Here is a 13,401-nt window from a genome sequence, read left to right on the forward strand (position 1 = left end):
CTCCTCTGGCAGCCTTCTGGGGCGGTTTTATGCCAAAACCAGCCTTCTTGAATCCCATGGGGTGCAGTTGGGCCTTGGAGGTCTGGAGATGGAGCTCTCCTGGGGGAGAGCTGGTTCTGTTGCTGGGAGATTGGAGGTGGTTGTGGATGACAAGCTGTGCTGCTGGGGAGGGCACTGTGGGGTCCGCCCACTGGTGTTAGAGACCTCCAGGCCATCTTTAGTGCCAGGAGGGCTGCATGTTGCTCTGATGAGCTGTCTAGACAGAGGATGGATGCAATACAAGGGGAGGGCTGCAGACAGAAAGTGCTTTATGTTCTGCTGGAAAAGCAAATCCACTTGCCCTATCAGAGCCAGGATGTGGTGTCCTCATCTCTGCTCCTCTGCCTAGAGATTGTGTCACCAGGGATGTGGAGAGAATCTGTGGGTCAGCAGTTGGTGGGGAGATGTGATGCTGCAGGCGCTTGCTGTGGTTACCCTGTCGGGTGGGGCAGGCTGGGTTGGACATGCAAGGTTCTGCTGGAGTTGTTTCTCCTGCTGGAAGGAGGGAGATGTGTGAGCAAGAGAGAGAGCAGGCAAATTTGGCAGCTGGTCAGGACCAGGATGGCAATCAGCAGCAAGGCTGGGCTGGTGCCCATGTCCACACTTGGTAACCACAAACTTGAGCTCTCCAGGTCTGTTGTTTTCCCTCAGAAGAGTTTTAGAAGGTCTGGGAGTACAACTGGGTGCTCTAGAGGAATCTTTGCCTGCTTGAAACAGGAACCCAGGTTAGTACTTGCTGCGGATGTGATGAGTTTCCTCAGCCTGCTTCTCTTCTGAGGTAGCCCAGTGCCTAAAGATCACAAATGGTGAAGAGGGGAAGTCTCAGCTGAAGAGGAGCTGCTCACCCCTTGCTGCAGGTCCTTACAAGCCATGGCTGGCTTGGCTGATGAGCCCCAGAGGAGGAGAAGGTCTCCACCTTGCCTTGGCCAGCCACAGAATCAGCCCATCAGCCATCCTCCTCCTGACACTGCTGTAATCTGCTTGCGTGGCAGAGCGGCCAAGGGCCTTGGCTTCTCAGCAGCAGGGTTGCTTGGCTGGGCTTCCACTTGGCATGTTGGCTTGTTGGCTTTCCAAGCCCGGCTCTGGCTGTGGGATCTGGTTTCTGTGTGCAAAGAGAGCACAATGGCTGGATCAGGCTCTGAAGCAGATACTTGCATAGGGAAGAGGGATATGATCCAAGTGCCTGTGTCTGCAGGTGGTCACAGGGTGGTTCTGGAAGGAAAAGGATGTTGGTTTTCATGGGTGCCAGAGGGAGTCTGCTACTCGTTTGTCCTGTCCTGCTGGTTGAGCAGAAGCTCTTCTAGGGAGCCATGGGGTCCAAAGTCATTGACTGCATTTACATCTGAGCCATAGCCAAGAGGCATCCTCAGCGGGCATGATTACAGAAGCCGTCGGGGAAGGAACTTGCCACGAGCTCTTTCAAGCAGGAGCACAGATACCTCCTGCACAAGGACTTTTGGCTGTGATCTCTGTGACTACAGAGCTCCCCAGGGTTACATGGGCATGGCAGCAGAGCCCTTCGAGATCCTTGTCCTCTGATGGCGTGTGGGACGTGAACTGAAGGTGGCAGTCCTGAGCTTGAGGTTCTCCAGGAATGTAAATATCTGTTGATACTTGCTCTCCTTTCTGTGTTGCCAGCAGTATTCCTGACAGTGACCACATTTCTCTTTTCCCCCACAGATGGAATCTCCAGTCTCTACGCCCGCAGTGCTGCCCTTGCACCTCCTCGTCCCCGTGGTGAACAACGACATCTCGTCGCCATGCGAGCAGATCATGGTGCGCACGCGCTCGGTGGGGGTGAACACGTGCGACGTGGCCCTGGCCACCGAGCCCGAGTGCCTGGGCCCCTGCGAGCCTGGCACCAGCGTCAACCTGGAGGGCATCGTCTGGCAGGAGACAGAGGATGGTGAGTGTCACGGAGCTTCATCACAGGGGGGTTGTGGCAGTCCCTTCCTTCCCATGTCCCTGCTGTCCTGGGCTTTCCTGCCACCAGTTGGGTGGTCAGGACAGAGGAGCCGTGTGAGAGCAGTCCGTAATCCATCCAGTAAAGGGAGTAATGGGCCAGTACTTGCATCAGCCCCATGTGTTGCGTTATCCCTTTGCCCAGACAGCAGGCAAAAATCTAAGCTGCCATTTCTCTGCCCTTGGACAAGAGCTGACTTGTTTTGGAGGTGCCAGGGGAAAGGCCGTGCCAGCCGGCAGGGGAATTTGACAGAGTTGACTTCATTTTTGCTTGGCAACCCGCAGGTCTGTCACAAAAACACTCAAACCCTGGGAGGTGGCAGAAATCTCCTGCTGGATTAAAAAACCCCAGTGGAGCTCTCAAAATCGACTCAGTGGGAGATCAGCCTCTCGCCTCTCTTGCCAAGCCAATCCAATCTTTTTTTTCCACTGGAGCTCATCTCATCCGTGCACAGCTTGGTTTGCTTTCCCAGGTCCTTTGATGGGTTTTCATTGCTCTTGGGGCTCTGCCAAGGAATGCAGGGATGAATAGGTGGCTCAGTGGCCCATGGCAAGCGCTGGAACTTGGCCTTCCCTCTAGCCTGAGTGGGATGCTGGAGGTTTCTGCCTTGGGAGGAATGGGGGGAACTGCTTGTGTTTGTGTCTGGAAGCAGAAATAGTCCAGAAGCACAAAGGTGAGAGAGAGCAGTGGTGGTGGAGGCTGGTTGTTGGGTCATCTCAGCCAGGTGTCCATGTGCTCCTCTTGGACATCTGCTCCCACTCTTGCATTGCTGTTCTGTGCAGAGAATGAAGCTGTTGGCCTTTATCCCAGCCACTCCTCACTGAGACTCTGTTACTGGGGATGGAAGCTGAGCTGAAATCCCCATTCCCATTATCTGCTTCCAGTGAGGTTCTCTTCTTGTCCCATGCTTTGGGAAGTTGGGGGTGGGCCCAGTTTGCCTTTTCTCTCTTCCTACTGGCAAACTGGTTTTGAAACTGTGGTTGGCCAGGACCAGGTGCTGCAGTGGCTGCTTGGGAAAAGCATATTGAGAAATAGCACCAGAGCTGTTTGGGAAGAGAGCAGTGGATGGACCATGCCAGGGAAGACTGGGGTGTCTAGCTTGGGGTGGGGACCTTGGCACTCTTCTCCATTCCATATGGAAAAAAAAATCACCCTGGTTGAGGCAGCTGGGAGCAGTAAGTGTGTTTATTCTGCTGCTCCAAAGCAGAAGGATGTCACATGTTAGACCTGTGAGAAGAAACACAAAACAGGAGAGTTTGGAAGTCCTGCTCTGCACATCCCAGGGCCAGGGGATCTGCAGGTGGATCTGCTCCAAAGAAATCTGTGGAAGGTCTGCACTCATCTACCACCTCCCCAGCACCGTGTGATCAATGTCTCCAAGAACCTGGTCGCTTTGTAGGATACACCACCTTCAGCTGGGGAAACTGAGGCACGCCTGGGCTGGGTTTTGGGAAACACAGCAACACAGAGGAACATTGGGGGGGTTCACTTGTGGGGCTCCCCCATCTCCCCAGCCCCATCAGCCTGGTGTCCTGGTGTGACTTCCCTCAACCCAAAAGCCCTGGAGCTGCAGAGTTCCCTGAAAATCCCAGGGCTGCTGGAGAGCCCCATGGGCAGCAGCAAAGCTGAGGAGAGCTTGGACTTTGTAGGGTGGTTTTGGGTGGAAATCAGAAGAGGGTCACAGTGGCCATGCCAGGATGGATGAACTGAGCATCCCTGAGGCAGGGAACACAGAAACATCCCTCCCTGCCAGTTCCTGGTTGGGAGGCCTTGCCATGGGAGTGGTTGCTGTTCTTTTCTCCTGCTCCTCACCCCACCATGGAGCTCCATGCCTGCCCCTGGCTTCTGCAGCCACCATTTCGGAGCATGCCTTGGAGGTGTCCTGTGATTTCCCACAGCCCAGATATTTTTAGTCTGTGGTAATTCAGTGAACTCACACAGAGATGCTTCTCTGCCAGCTGCTGATGGTTGCCACTGTTGGGAGCAAGGATTTCACATCCAGTCCTGCACAAAAAGCCCTGATACTGCCTTTGGTCTCTTTGGATCTGCTGCATGCCTTGGCTCAGTCACACAGCATCTCTCGTCCTTGACTGTAAAGGCAGGGGGGGAGCCAGCCCTGTTTTTTGCCTGGCATCTCTCCCCTGCCTTCCCCTTGTCAAAGATGGAGTCAAGGGTGGTGCTGGATCTGGCTGTTGGAAGCTGGAGCTTGTGAAATGTCCAGGGATGTAGCAACCATCTCCCCTCACCCAAAGGATACAGAGGAGAAAGCGACACCAAGGGCATGTCTGCAAAGTCAAAGCATCTGGAGCTCTCCTCAGTATCTCCAGAGGGATCCATTTCTCCCCTTCCTCCTTGGGATGTAGCAGCCTCACTGGACTGCTTGGAAGGACCCCAGAGCAGTGGAGCAACTCTTGGCTTGAATAAAGTTTAGAATCACTGAACTGAGGAATGGTTTAGTTTGAAAGGGACCTTAAAGCCCAGTTCATTCCACCCCCACCTTCCACTAGCCAGGGTTGCTCCAAGTCCCATCCAACCTGGCCTTGAGCACTTATTAGGGATGGGGCAGCCAGAGCTTCTCTGGGAAACTTGTTCCAGGGCCTCACTATCCTGCCAGGAAGGAATTTTTTTCCTAATATCCAATCTAAATCTCCCCTCTTACAGCTAAAGCCATTACTCTTTGGCCTGTCACTTCTTGGCCTTGCAAAAATCCCTCTTCAGCATTATTTAGAGATCCCCTTCAGGCTCTGGAAAGGACTCTTAAGATGTCCCTGAAGCCAGCCTGCTCCTCTCCATGTGGGTCTGCAAAATCATGGAGAAAAGCTTCTAAAGCCAAAGCCAAAGCCTGGCAATGCTTGGAAGGGTAAGCTAGGCAAGAAGGACAAGTCCATCTGAGATGGGAGTGTGAAGCTCCAGTGAACCTGATGATGTCCTTCCTTCCCTGAACCAACTTTGTCCTCATCTCCTACTAGAAAATCTGCCATGAGTCCATGAGCTTTGCTAAAGCCATCCCAGAGGGCTCCCAGCCATCTGTCTCTGGGCTGGGTCCACCTTCTCCTCCACCATTCCAGGCTAGTGTTGGCCCAAGGTCTGGTCTAGCTGGCAGTGACACTGTTATTCTTCCTCTCCTGTGGCCATGCTGGTGACACTGTCCCTTTGCTGAGCCTGGCTTGCACAGGGATGTGTTTTATCAGGACACTTTCAGTGGGGAGCAGCTGTGTTGGGAGCTCCCCTGGTGCTGTTGTGTGTAATTCTGATCCTCAGGAACTGAGGAACAGATTTCCTGGTGTGAGTTAGCATTGCTCTCTTGGCTGCCTCACGAGCTGCCAGCTCTCCTCCATCCCCCTCAGTGAAGCTGGTGTCACCTGGCTTGGATCTTGTCACCTTGTCACCTCCCCATGGTGCCACACCAGTGCTGATCCCAGCAAAACAAACACAAACCCTCTGAGCTATGAGGATCATGGTGTGGCAGCACCTGGAAAGCATCAGCACACTGGGCATCCCTTCCTGCAGCTCCTTGCTGGGGTGTCAGTGGCAGGTTACCATGGCTCAGGTTTCTGTACTCTGGACATTTGGATTGTCCTTTTGCAAACTTCTCATGAGGGTATGGTGGAGCACAAGCCTGCCCAGGGTTGGCACATGGCAGTGGACGTGTCCTTGCTTGGAGCAGGAGGGAAATGCAAGAGATAGGGATAGAATGGATGAAGATGGGAGGGTGAGAGCAAACACTTCTCAAATACAATGGGTAGTGGCTTAGATGCTTCCTCTGCCAGCTCTCATGGGAACTGTGGGGTCTCATCAGGTCTCATGGACTTACACACCTTGAACTTCTCTTACAGGTGGTTCTTCCTTCTCCCAGTCCCTGTCTTTGCCTCCTCCATCAGGTGGTGTGGCTGGAGCAGGTGTTGCTGGGGAAAATCAAGGCAAACAAGTCACTGAGCCCCTTAGCTGTGGGTTACCCCAGCTGCAGGCTTCCTTCATGTGTTTGAGTTTCTCCAAGAGTTCCTTGTTAATCCATCAGGCCTTCTGGAATTTCTGCCTGAATTTTCTTTGTTGGGATGCATTGCTCCTGAATTAAGGGATGATCCTTGGATGTCACCAACTTCCTTGTGTCCCAGTCCCCTCCAGCACTCTGTCCCATGGCACTCTGTCAAATGGGTCTCTGAAGAGGCCATAGTCCTCTCTCCTGGAGTCCAGGGCAGTGATCCTTCCGTGTGCTGCAGTCCCTGGAAAGCATTTGGGTGGCCAGGGACAGTCATGCACCATCTGAGCATCCATCCCTGCATGGTATGATGGGATGTTGCTGTCTCCCTCTAGCTCTGCCAGGGAAACCATGTTCCAGTTGCCTGTTGGGGTTTGATAGAGAGCACTTCTCTGTGAGAAGACACCAGAGACTTCCCCCATGTTGGACAAGGTCAGCTAAAGCAGAGCCTATCACCCATGAGGGCAGGATTATGTATTTAGGAAGGGGAGAAAAAGCAGCCCCCATTCCATATCCCCCTGTGCTGTTTGGGGGCAGAAATGTAGAAATCAGGAGTAAAGTTGAGCCTGGGAAGAAGCCAGGAAAAGGTCTTTTAAGGTTTGGTTTTATTTCTCATTACCCTACTCTGATTTCATCCATAATAAATTAAATTAGTTTCCCCAGGGTGAGTCTCTTTTGCCCGTGATGGTAATTGGTGAGTGATCTCTCCTCACCGGGTGAGGTGACAATTATGCTGGACAGCCCCGTGGTGTCCCCTGTCTCCTGGCAGGAGCATGGTGGCCGTGAGCAGCTTTGGTGTTGTGTCCCAAAGCCTGGGTACTACAGGTCAGGCTGGATGTCTGCACATGGGCTGAAAAGCTGGAGCATCCTGGAAGTAATGCAGCTGGAGGGGAAACAACAAAGATCATTTTAAAGATGATGCAGCTGGGGAAGAAATTAATGGAAGAAGGGACATCCCAAAGCCAGGGCATCCTGCAAGTTATGCAGGTGGAGGAGGAATTTATGGAGATGTTCTTGGTTGGGCTTGGGGGGTTTGTCTTTGAAAAGGGGGGAATGTGCCTCAATAGAATGGCTCCTGGTGCCCACAGCACCTTGTCCTCCATCCCACATCATCCCAGGATTTTCTCATACTCTGCCTTCCTGAATGGCAACTTTGCACCATCACCAACCCTTAATTTTTCCAGCCAGGATACAACTCTGATGTGAGCACTTGGTGAGCAGGATGCTGAGTGGTTGGCACTCAGATTTGGGTGCTATTGATTCCTTAGGAACTTCAGAGATGTCACCTTCCCATAAACCAGGTGGGGTGGGAGTTACCCAAGTGGGATTCCTTCTGTTCAAGAGCGTCGGCGTTCTTGGAGATGTGAAAGCATTGCTTCCTCACTGCTGCCCTTGTCATGCCTGCTCATCATCCTGCCGTGGGAGGGGGACACAGTGGGTGAAAAAAGCTGCTTAGGATCTATCCTGGGGTTTAAATTGTCCTGGGTTATTGTTGGAGGATTAGGAGGGGATTTGGTATGATTGGTTGCAGCGGGTTAAATATAGGTTGGTGTGTATTGGAGGTCTGGTGTTCCAACAGGGAAGGAGACACGGTGCCAGCTGGTTTTGCCCCTTCCTCTTTCATCTCTCTCTTGTGACTGTGGTGGTCGGGATGAAAAATGCCAGCACTTCTTTCTAATATCACACACTGGCCCCGGGATGCACAAGAGACTCCAGTGGTTTGCCATGCAATTAACTTGCAGTGGCTCACGTGGTCTTCTCTGCCTTCAGAGGGATTGAGCTGGCAGGGAGAGCAGAGGGACTGGGAGGGATGGGGCTTGGGTTAGTGCTGCATGTTCCTCAGTGGCTGCCAGCTGGGAGGATCCCACAGCAGCTCCCCAGAGGTGTCCTGGGAATGGTGGGGCTGGGGTGGGGTGCAGGAGGCAGCCAGGAGCTTCTTTGGATTTTAAGGAAAGGGGGACAGGCTCCTGCCTGCCAAAAACGCCTGCATTAGGAGGAACAGAAGGCCACATTCCATGTGCCCCCTTTGGGATGCCTGGAACCAGCATCCCACTGGTATTTCCCTGAGTTGGCCTGTGGGTTCCCAGCAGTTGGTTTCTCCCTCAGGTTGTCTCCACCATCACAGCCTGGCCATGTCTTTGTTAGGGCAGGTCCCCAGCACCTTTCTCTGAAGGCAGAGCCCATTGTCTCTTGCTCACTAGGATGAGCCACTTGTGCCTCTTGGCCATGTGCTGGCACCATGTCTTCCCATGATCTGCTTGCAACATTTTCCAGGAGAAAAAGGAGAAAGAGAAGGTCTGCATTTCATTTCTGTCTCTGAAGGAGCCCCACGTGTCTGGCCTTGGCTCCATGTATTATCCATGCCGAAGCCTGCAGCTGGCTGCTGGCATAGCACGACGGGGGATGTGGGCTGAGATTTATAAACATGCTTCAGGCACAGCTGCTCCGGGCTCCCTCGGCTCCATCCATCTCCCAGGGCCGTATATCTTGCTGCACTCATCAACCCTTGCAAATGTGTTCCCGAGTTTTACCTTGCTTGGATAAATGTGCCTGGCACAACAGACTCTGCTCCAGTGATCCGTGGCAAGGAGGAGACACCACAATGCTGAGGGGTGCTGTGCAAGACCCCTCTGCCTCCCAGAAGAGGTGCTGAGCATCCTTGACCTCGGTGTGGGCGTGAGCCAGGCAGTTCCTCTTCTGAATTAGTGTGGAAAAGCTGAAACTCCAAGGTTTTCTGAATGCCCAGTGACTTTGCTCCGTGATGGGAGGCTGTGACCTCATGGATGGTTCTCCAGAGGGAAATACAGGGCAGAGGGATTCCCGTGGAGGTGCTGAAGCAAAGTGGCCCAGGGCAACAGAGGATTATTCTGCCAGGATTGGGTTTTCCTGCCAGGGACAGTCTTCTGGGCAGGAATGCTGGGCTCAGCTTGCCATCTAGTGGCAGTAGCAGCTTTTTCCAGAGAGTCATGAGGTTCATAGCCCTGCTGGGAGGTCTGCAGCTCAGCCTTGCTAGGAGCTTTCTGCATTTTCCCCAGGGTCTTTCCAGCTCTTTCACATTCCCTACCCTACCTGAGCACACATGGAGCCAATGTGGATCTTCAGGTCCCCCCTGAAGGGCTGAAATCCCACAGCCCTTTGGGGATCACTGGGTTTTAATATTCCATGAAAGTAGGGAATGGGAAGAGAGGTTAGGTGAGACGTGCCAAGAGAAGGGATGAGCTGGGAGTCTCCACATCCCATCTTGATGTCCCTCCAGCCCTGAGCCCAATGTGTTACCTCTTCTGAGAGCCCATGACCACTTGTCCACCCTCCTTCAACTCTGGGGCTAATCCCTTCCTCCTGCCTGTCTTGAGGGGCAGGTTCCTGGCACCTTGGGATCACACCTGGCCCTGTCTGACCCTTTCCCCTTGCCTTGCAGGGATGCTGGTGGTCAATGTCACCTGGAGGAACAAGACGTACGTGGGGACACTGCTGGACTGCACGCAGCATGACTGGGCACCTCCCCGGTGAGTGCGTGGGGGGTTCTGCTGGGCTCCTGGTGCTGAGGGCAGATCTGGGCCTCTATGGCCCCCATGGCACCTGGGACACTCTGCCATGTGCCCATGGGGCTGCCACAGGGGTTGGCATCTCAGGCCCCCATGGCACCTGGGACACCCTGCCCTGTGCCCATGGGGCTGCCACAGGGGTTGGCATGTCCTCCTTGCCCAACCCAGCTGCTCCCATGGCTCTTTGCCCTGCAGTCACATGTGGGGGGACTGGAGACAGTTTAGCACATCCCAGGGGACCTCTCTGGTTCCTCTTTATTGGTCAGTGGGGGGAGAAGTCTATGGGATTGGTAGTGAGGAGAGTAAGGGGGTCCCCACTGTGCCTTGGGGACAGCACAACCATGTCTCTGTTCAAACCTCTGTGTCCCCTTCCCTGTAGGTTCTGTGACTCTCCCACCAGTGACCTGGAGATGCGCAACGGCCGGGGCAGGGGCAAGCGGATGCGCCCCAACAGCAACACGCCGGTGAACGAGACGGCCGCCGCCTCGGACAGCAAGGGCAGCAGCAACAGCAGCAAGACCCGGGCGGGAGCCAACAGCAAGGGCCGCCGGGGCAGCCAGAACTCCTCGGACCACCGCACCCCGCCTGGGGGCACCGCCGAGGACGTGAAGGCCAGCCCCTCCTCGGTCACCAAGCGGAAGAGCAAACCCCTCTCCGACATGGATCTGAACTCCAGCTCGGAGGACTCCAAGGGCAGCAAGCGCATCCGCACCAACTCCATGGGCTCGGCCTCGGTGCCGCCTGCCGCGGTCAAGGTGGAGCCGGCTGTCCTGGAGCGCAACTGCCCTTCGCCCATCCTCATCGACTGCCCCCACCCCAACTGTAACAAGAAGTACAAGCATATCAATGGGCTCAAGTACCACCAGGCCCACGCGCACACGGATGACGACAGCAAGCTAGAAGCAGATGTGGATAGTGAGTATGGCGAGGAGCCCTCCCTGCATGCCGACATCGGGAGCTGCAACGGTGCTGCCGGGACACAGAAGGGCTCCCTCTCACCCGCTCGCTCGGCCACCCCCAAGGTGCGTTTGATGGAGCCGCACAGCCCCTCCCCATCCAGCAAGTTCAGCGCCAAGGTCCCCTGCAAGAAGAAGGCGGGTGGGGAAGGGGACACAGACCTGGGTGCTCTGTCCAATGATGGCTCTGAGGATGGTCCCTCGGTGGCCGATGAGACGAGTAACGATGACTTTGACTCTCTGGAGAAGCGATGCATTGATAAGGACAAGTCAAAGAAGGCCTCTGGTGCTAAACAGGAGAAGATTCCTTCCAAAAGCTTGAAGTCTGCCAGACCCATTGCACCAGCCATCCCCCCGCAGCCGATTTACACCTTCCAGACTGCCACGCTGACCACAGCCAGCCCCGGCTCCTCCGCTGGCCTGGCCACAACTGTGGTCCAGACCATGCCCAACAGCCCCCAGCTCAAACCCATCCAGCCCAAGCCAACAGTGATGGGAGAGCCCTTCGCTGTCAACCCTGCCCTCACCCCTTCCAAGGAGAAGAAGAAGAAAGACAAGAAGAAGAAAGAGCCCAAAGAGGTGGAAAACCCTTTGACTCCTGGCAAAGCCTGCAGAGCAGAGGAAGGTAAGAGCCCTTTCCGGGGGGAATCCAGTGAGCTGGGGATGAAAGGCGAGGGGCTGCTGAACGGTTCATCTGACCCCCACCAGAGCCGGCTCGCCAGCATCAAGGCCGAGGCAGATAAAATCTACAGCTTCACTGACAACGCCCCCAGTCCCTCCATCGGTGGGGCCAGCAGGCTGGAGAACACCAACCCAGCCCAGCCCCTGACCCCGCTGCACGTTGTCACCCAGAATGGGGCAGAGGCCAGCTCGGTGAAGACCAACAGCCCGGCCTACTCGGACATCTCTGATGCTGGGGAGGATGGGGAGGGCAAGCTGGAGAGTGTGAAGGCAAAGGATCCAGAGCAGCTGGTCAAGGAAGGCGCCAAAAAAGCTCTTTTCCCACCACAACCGCAGAGCAAAGAGTCTCCCTTCTACCAAGGCTTTGAAACCTACTATTCCCCTGGCTACCCCCAGGCTAGCCCGGGACCCCTGAACCCCGGCGGGCAGTCTGCAGCCGAGACACAGACCTTGAAGCTGAAGAAGGATGAGGAGCAAGAGAACCCAGAGGTGAAGGTGAAGAGTGAAGGCTGTGAAGAGAAGAAGGCAGAGCTCGGCAGTGGCTCCAGCCAGCAGCCCTCGGTCATCCAGCAGCGCCCCAACATGTACATGCAGTCCCTCTACTACAACCAGTACGCCTACGTGCCACCCTACGGCTACAGCGAGCAGGGCTACCATGCCCACCTGCTGAGCACCAACCCTGCCTACCGCCAGCAGTACGAGGAGCAGCAGAAGCAGAGGCAGAGCCTGGAGCAGCAGCAGCAGCGAGGGCTGGAGAAGAAGGCGGAGCTGGGCTTGAAAGAGAGGGAGGCGGCACTCAAAGAAGAATGGAAGCAGAAGCCACCCATGCCCCCAACGCTGACCAAAGCCCCAAGCCTCACAGACCTCGTCAAGTCGGGGCTGAGCAAGCCCAAGGAGCAGGGAGGTCCTGATATGGCCAAATCCGTCATCATCCCCAAGCTGGAGGACTCGTCCAAGCTGTCCAGCAGCCAGGTCGCTGAGGGGCTCAAGGTGAAGCTGGGTGAGCCTGGTCACCTGGGGAAGGAGACGGCTGAGACGAAGGCTGGCTCCGAGTGTGGCCGGCAGGCGGAGGTGGACCCTGTTCTCTGGTACAGACAGGTAATGCCCTGCCCTGTCTGCCAGCCCTGCCTTCCTTGGGTTTGCTCCTGGAGGAAGCTGCTCACTGGGCTTTGATGGGGCCATCACCTCAGAGAGCACGTGGGGAGACTCCATGAGAGAAAAGGGTGGGGCTGTGAGGCCACGGTTGAGCTAGGGAGAGCCCGGGGAAGGGGAATGGGGTTTGCTGGTCTCCTCCAAACCCAGCCTGGATTTGGGACAGGTGGGGCTGTGGAGAGGCAGCTGCTCTGGTGGTTGGCTGTTCTTTTGGGAAGTGGAGGCTAAGGGTGAGCCAAGGAGAGCCCAGGGAAGGGGAATGGGGTTTGCCAATTTTCTCCAAACACAGGCTGGTTTTGGGACAGGCAGGAGCAGGGGGAGGCAGCTGTTCTGATGGCTGGCTGTTCTTGCAGGAAGCTGAGCCCCGGATGTGGACCTACGTGTACCCAGCAAAGTACTCAGACATCAAGACAGAGGATGAGCGGTGGAAAGAGGAGAGGGACCGAAAGTTGAAGGAAGAAAGAAATCGAAGCAAAGAAGCCTCGTCCAAGGAGGACGGGAAGGAGAGCAGCAGCTCCGAGTGCAAGCTGACCCCCACCGAGGAGGCTCGCATGGTGGGGAAGGAGCCCAGGCCCAGTGTCCACGTCCCCGTGTCCTCACCCCTCACGCAGCATCAGTCCTACATCCCGTACATGCACGGCTACTCCTACAGCCAGTCGTATGACCCCAACCACCCCAGCTACCGTGCCATGCCCACCGTCATGATGCAGAACTACCCAGGTAGGGAGCTGGGGCCTTCAGGGGGTGTCCATTGCCAGCTGTCCCTGCTCTCGGGGTGGGGGGTGGCTGTGGGACATCCTCTCACACACATACAGAGCCACATGCTCCCACTGTGCTGCCTGAATGCTCCGGGTGCCCTGACTGCTCTTTTTCCCCCAGGATCATACCTACCCTCCAGCTACTCCTTCTCTCCGTATGGGAGCAAGGCATCCGGCAGTGATGACGGTGACAAGTCCCGGGCCAGCCCCAGCGTGAGCTGTAAATCCAGCTCGGAGTCCAAGGCCCTGGACATCCTGCAGCAGCATGCCAGCCACTACAAGAGCAAATCACCCACGGTGAGCATCAGCAGGGTGCTGCTTCACCCAG

The 13,401-nt window shown here is 55.6% G+C and overlaps 1 protein-coding gene across 1 annotated transcript in view; it reads left to right on the top strand.

Annotated features, from left to right (window-relative positions):
* The window catches only part of ZNF609 (zinc finger protein 609), a 163,039-nt gene that overhangs the window by 45,103 nt on the left and 104,535 nt on the right, over nucleotides 1-13,401 (top strand). Inside the window, exons 3-7 of the mRNA XM_054273123.1 lie at nucleotides 1,720-1,945; nucleotides 9,400-9,487; nucleotides 9,906-12,261; nucleotides 12,669-13,035; nucleotides 13,195-13,370. Of these exons, the coding sequence (XP_054129098.1) occupies nucleotides 1,720-1,945; nucleotides 9,400-9,487; nucleotides 9,906-12,261; nucleotides 12,669-13,035; nucleotides 13,195-13,370 (3,213 nt within the window). The remainder of the gene's footprint in view (nucleotides 1-1,719; nucleotides 1,946-9,399; nucleotides 9,488-9,905; nucleotides 12,262-12,668; nucleotides 13,036-13,194; nucleotides 13,371-13,401) is intronic.

Source organism: Melozone crissalis, unplaced genomic scaffold (assembly GCF_028551555.1).
Source record: "Melozone crissalis strain CALT ecotype California unplaced genomic scaffold, PUWL_Pcris_2 ptg000014l_1, whole genome shotgun sequence".
Lineage (NCBI taxonomy): Eukaryota > Metazoa > Chordata > Aves > Passeriformes > Passerellidae > Melozone > Melozone crissalis.